General features: G+C 38.2%; 1 protein-coding gene across 1 annotated transcript in view; it reads left to right on the top strand.

Annotated features, from left to right (window-relative positions):
• LOC106805093 (radial spoke head protein 3 homolog) overlaps window positions 1-3,931 on the top strand; it is a 10,244-nt gene that overhangs the window by 1,470 nt on the left and 4,843 nt on the right. The window contains exon 2 of the mRNA XM_014806572.1: window positions 2,544-2,637. Within this exon, the coding sequence (XP_014662058.1) occupies window positions 2,544-2,637 (94 nt within the window). The remainder of the gene's footprint in view (window positions 1-2,543; window positions 2,638-3,931) is intronic.

The following is a 3,931-nucleotide window of genomic DNA, read 5'->3' as shown; positions in this document are numbered from 1 at the left end:
TATAGCATATCAAAGCCGGGTAGGGAATTTCAGTCTTTTAAATTGAAATGGAAGATCTGATGCTGAAGGGATGAGTGATATGCGTGGTATGAATACGGTTGCTTGCCAGTTGCTGGTCCATGTAGGATGACGACGTCTATGACGTTGGCATGGCAGGCTGTGACTCGACAACGTGTTCCACTGGTGATGTTGGGTGGGTCTAAAGATCTGAGGACAATGATGGGGGAACCAAGTTTAAGAGTAAGTTTGTGTGGTGGTAATTAAGCCTGTGGTATTAAGGGAATTCAAGAAATCCACAGGGAAATGGACAGCTTCGTTCACAGTTAGAGTCAAATCCGACAGACCCTTCCAAAAAAGTGCCGACTCAAATTTTGTTATTAGCAATGTTGTAAAAAGAATATTAAATTGATTTATTTTAGGGCAAGATCATAAATAAAGTCGAGAAATAGAAATTAGTGTTCCTAAACAATATTTTTCTATAATTTTTCCATCAAAATATGCATCGGGGTTTAAAGTTCTAGAAAATGAACACATTGAATGATAGTTTTGGTGTTTTTGACTTTAAAAGAATTTTTTTAAGTCAAAAAATGTTTTTTTTACCTACCGACCTAACCTTTAAAAAAATTGAGTTGGAACCGTAAACAGACATTTATTTTATTTTATGCCTAATATCGAATTATATCAGCAGTTTGTATGAATTGATATTAGAATTGAAATCTCCAATATCAGCAGTTTGTTTGGTCGGCAGTTAATAATTTCAGGAGCTTTCTGGTCAGCAGTTGATAATCACTGTCTGTGGGGCTGTCTGGGGGTTTAACATGTTTTGCCAACAATACATAATTCATGCAGGAATTGGTGACAATCGGCAGGAATAATGCCATTTATTGACTGGGGAAACATGGTCACTGTGTTTGTGTAGGCCTACGAACTATGATTGTTATTCAAGAAACAGGCATATTGATATTTCGGAAAACCTAGCTTAAGTGCAGGAGATAAAGGTATTATTAACTTGTATTAACTCAGCTACATAGTTTTCGTCGTCAAACTCAACCGAACGTGAAGATGTGGTGAGCACATTGTCATGAAGAGCCTCATTATGGATTTTGGGATATCCCAGGGGAGTCCAATGAGGGGAATTCCTTAAAGGGACAGTAGCCTCTAGGATTTTACTGCATACAACTGTACTTACTGTATAACAAATCGTCTATACCCACACGTATTTATTACCAGATACCTAATATAATTGTTATAATTAATTATACATTAACGCTACAAAATTTGAACGGCGCCATGACACCCGCGACCGTGCTGCCACCCCGAAAAAGTTGCGTATTTGACAATTTATTTTGCACGTTACAGACCAAGGGCTAATCACAAAAGTGCAATTATATTTACACCTAAATGCTATTTAACCAAACGATATTCATTTTAGGGCAAATTTATCCATATTATAATTGAAACTATATGCCGTTTATAAGATATTACAATCCTTTTGCTTTTAAATAAATAAATAAACACTCTCGGTCTGTAGCCCTTGGCTGGAAAGTGGTTTTGCGCAACTTATCAGATCGTGCGCTTTGAGTGGCGCCACCGTCGTTGTAATCAAACTGTAGTCGTTAGTTTTAAAACAAAACAAAAATATTTCTTATGATGATTGAACCATGAAACTTTTTATGTAGCGTAATTATAACCGAAATTAGCTGAAAATAACCCTAGAACCTAGAGTAAACACTTCCTTTAACTTAAAAATAACTTTGCTAATAAAAATTCGCTGTTTCCCTTTTATATTATACATTTTAAATTAAATGTATTTTAAATATGCATATATGCATTTAAAATACAGGTGCGCAACTTCTTTCTTTCATCTTAAATATATATATATATTTTTTGAATTTCCGCGGCTGTCGAGTTTCAAACTCCCGACCCCTAACCTATTAGGCAAGCATGCTACCACTGCGCCACAGTGCAAGCTGGCAACGACGCGTACTACATTGGTTAATGGTAGCGAGTAGTGACGTCGATCGATACAGCGGTATGGTATCGGTACACCAGTGTTAAATAAAACGGCTTCAAATTCAACTTTATCCTGTTTTCATCATTGCAAAAGTGTGCCAATATTACTCTATGAGTGGTAATGCATCGTTTACAGTCAAGTAGTTTCAAATCATGCGAGCAGATTCAGAGAACATAGCTAACAAAAAATGGGCTGTTCCCTTTTATAGTATAGATACTCACAATATAATTGTAATGACTAATGTAAGCTACATGCAATGACACTGACAGGTAGCTGTACCCTTGCTCTTGGGTTTGTATTTACGTTTGGATTGTTACTGAGTGTTAGCATGCATCAACTCATATAAAGTAATAATATAAAGTAATAGTACGTACTTAGGCAGTGAGTGTCGTGAACACTGATATGAGAGTGTAAAGTAGTGTTTCAGAATTGGCTCATTGTAGCAAAATGCTAACTATGCATAGTATGCAATCTATATGTAAATAATGATTTGATATTTCATGCTTAAAGATTTTTTATTACATTTTAGAAATGATGGCAGCTTGCAGGGTCAGTATGCTAACATCATGTATGATCGACGCATTGTTCGAGGAAATACATATGCACAGAACGTACTGCCGACAGTAAGTAAATAGTGCCAGTTTCTCTTGCTAGCTATAATGATTCATACCCTTGTAATTACTTGTGGGTATTTAGTATTGTCAGCAGATTCTGCAGTATGTAATTGTGTGAAGGTCGCAAAACATACAGGCAAGGATTCCTTTCAACTTGTACTGCAATTGGCTGTTGCCAACCACTCTCCCTCTCTCTCACCTGCTGTCACGCTCCATTGTCTCATATATATATGCTTAAATGATGGCAGTTACATGCAGCTGTTCATGACATATTTATAAAGGAAATAGTTCAGCGATCGGTCGCTCTCACATATATATGAGCTTGCGCGCCATGCACGGAGCTAATAGTATAAATGCCTGGTAGCAGTCTCGGTGATTCCGAGGATTTTGGCTTCAGGTGTTCTTCAGCTCGAAGACATTTAGCGCACTAATCAATGCGGACAGGTAATTGCACTGCCCCAGAGGGTTCATAATTTATATACCACTGCCCTGGCAGCGCGTGCGGTGTGTGTGCATCTTCCTAATTGCTAACCTAGCTGCACCTAACAGCTAGTTGCAGGTTTTTGTAACTTGACTGTTTGCATTTGTATGTCACTATCTATAAAGACAAATAAATATTAGCCTCTCTCCGGTTGTGTAATTCTTCCTGCTTGACTGTTTTTAAAATCCATGTTATCTCGTGTATCAGAAACACAATGGATTCAACTATATTGTTATTCGGCATTTAAGAGTCACGGATGAATGCATTGGTGAAAAAAAGTCTGAAGACAAATTTAGGTTTAACAGGAGGATTTAACATTTGAAATATGTCAATAAAGTAATTATTTATATGCCACTTATGCCGCTTTTATATTGGGGTTTATCCCGCTTCAGGTCCGGACCTGAAGCGGGATAACTCCCAGTATAAAAGGTCGAAACATACTTAGCCCGAGCTAAAGTTATCCCGCTCTAGGGGGTGGTTCAGGTCTGCTTCAGACCCGAGCTAACGTCAGTATAAAAGATCTCAACTTTAGCTCGCTCTAAAGTCGCTCTTAGCTCGCAGTATAGAACGACTTATCCCGAGCTAAAGTTATCCCTCTCTAGGGGGTGGTTCAGGTCTGCTTCAAACCCGAGCTAACGCCAGTATAAAAGATCTCAACTTTAGCTCGCTCTAAAGTCGCTCTTAGCTCGCAGTATAGAACGACTTATCCCGAGCTAAAGTTATTCCGCTCTAGGGGGTGGTTCAGGTCTGCTTCAGACCCGAGCTAACGCCAGTATAAAAGCTATCTCGACTTTAGCTCGCTCTAAATTCAGTTACAAAAAT

The sequence above is a fragment of the Priapulus caudatus genome, unplaced genomic scaffold (genome assembly GCF_000485595.1).
Source record: "Priapulus caudatus unplaced genomic scaffold, Priapulus_caudatus-5.0.1 Scaffold99, whole genome shotgun sequence".
Lineage (NCBI taxonomy): Eukaryota > Metazoa > Priapulida > Priapulimorpha > Priapulimorphida > Priapulidae > Priapulus > Priapulus caudatus.
The sequence above is the reverse complement of the archived record's forward strand: the minus strand, read 5'-3'. Positions and strand labels throughout refer to the sequence as shown.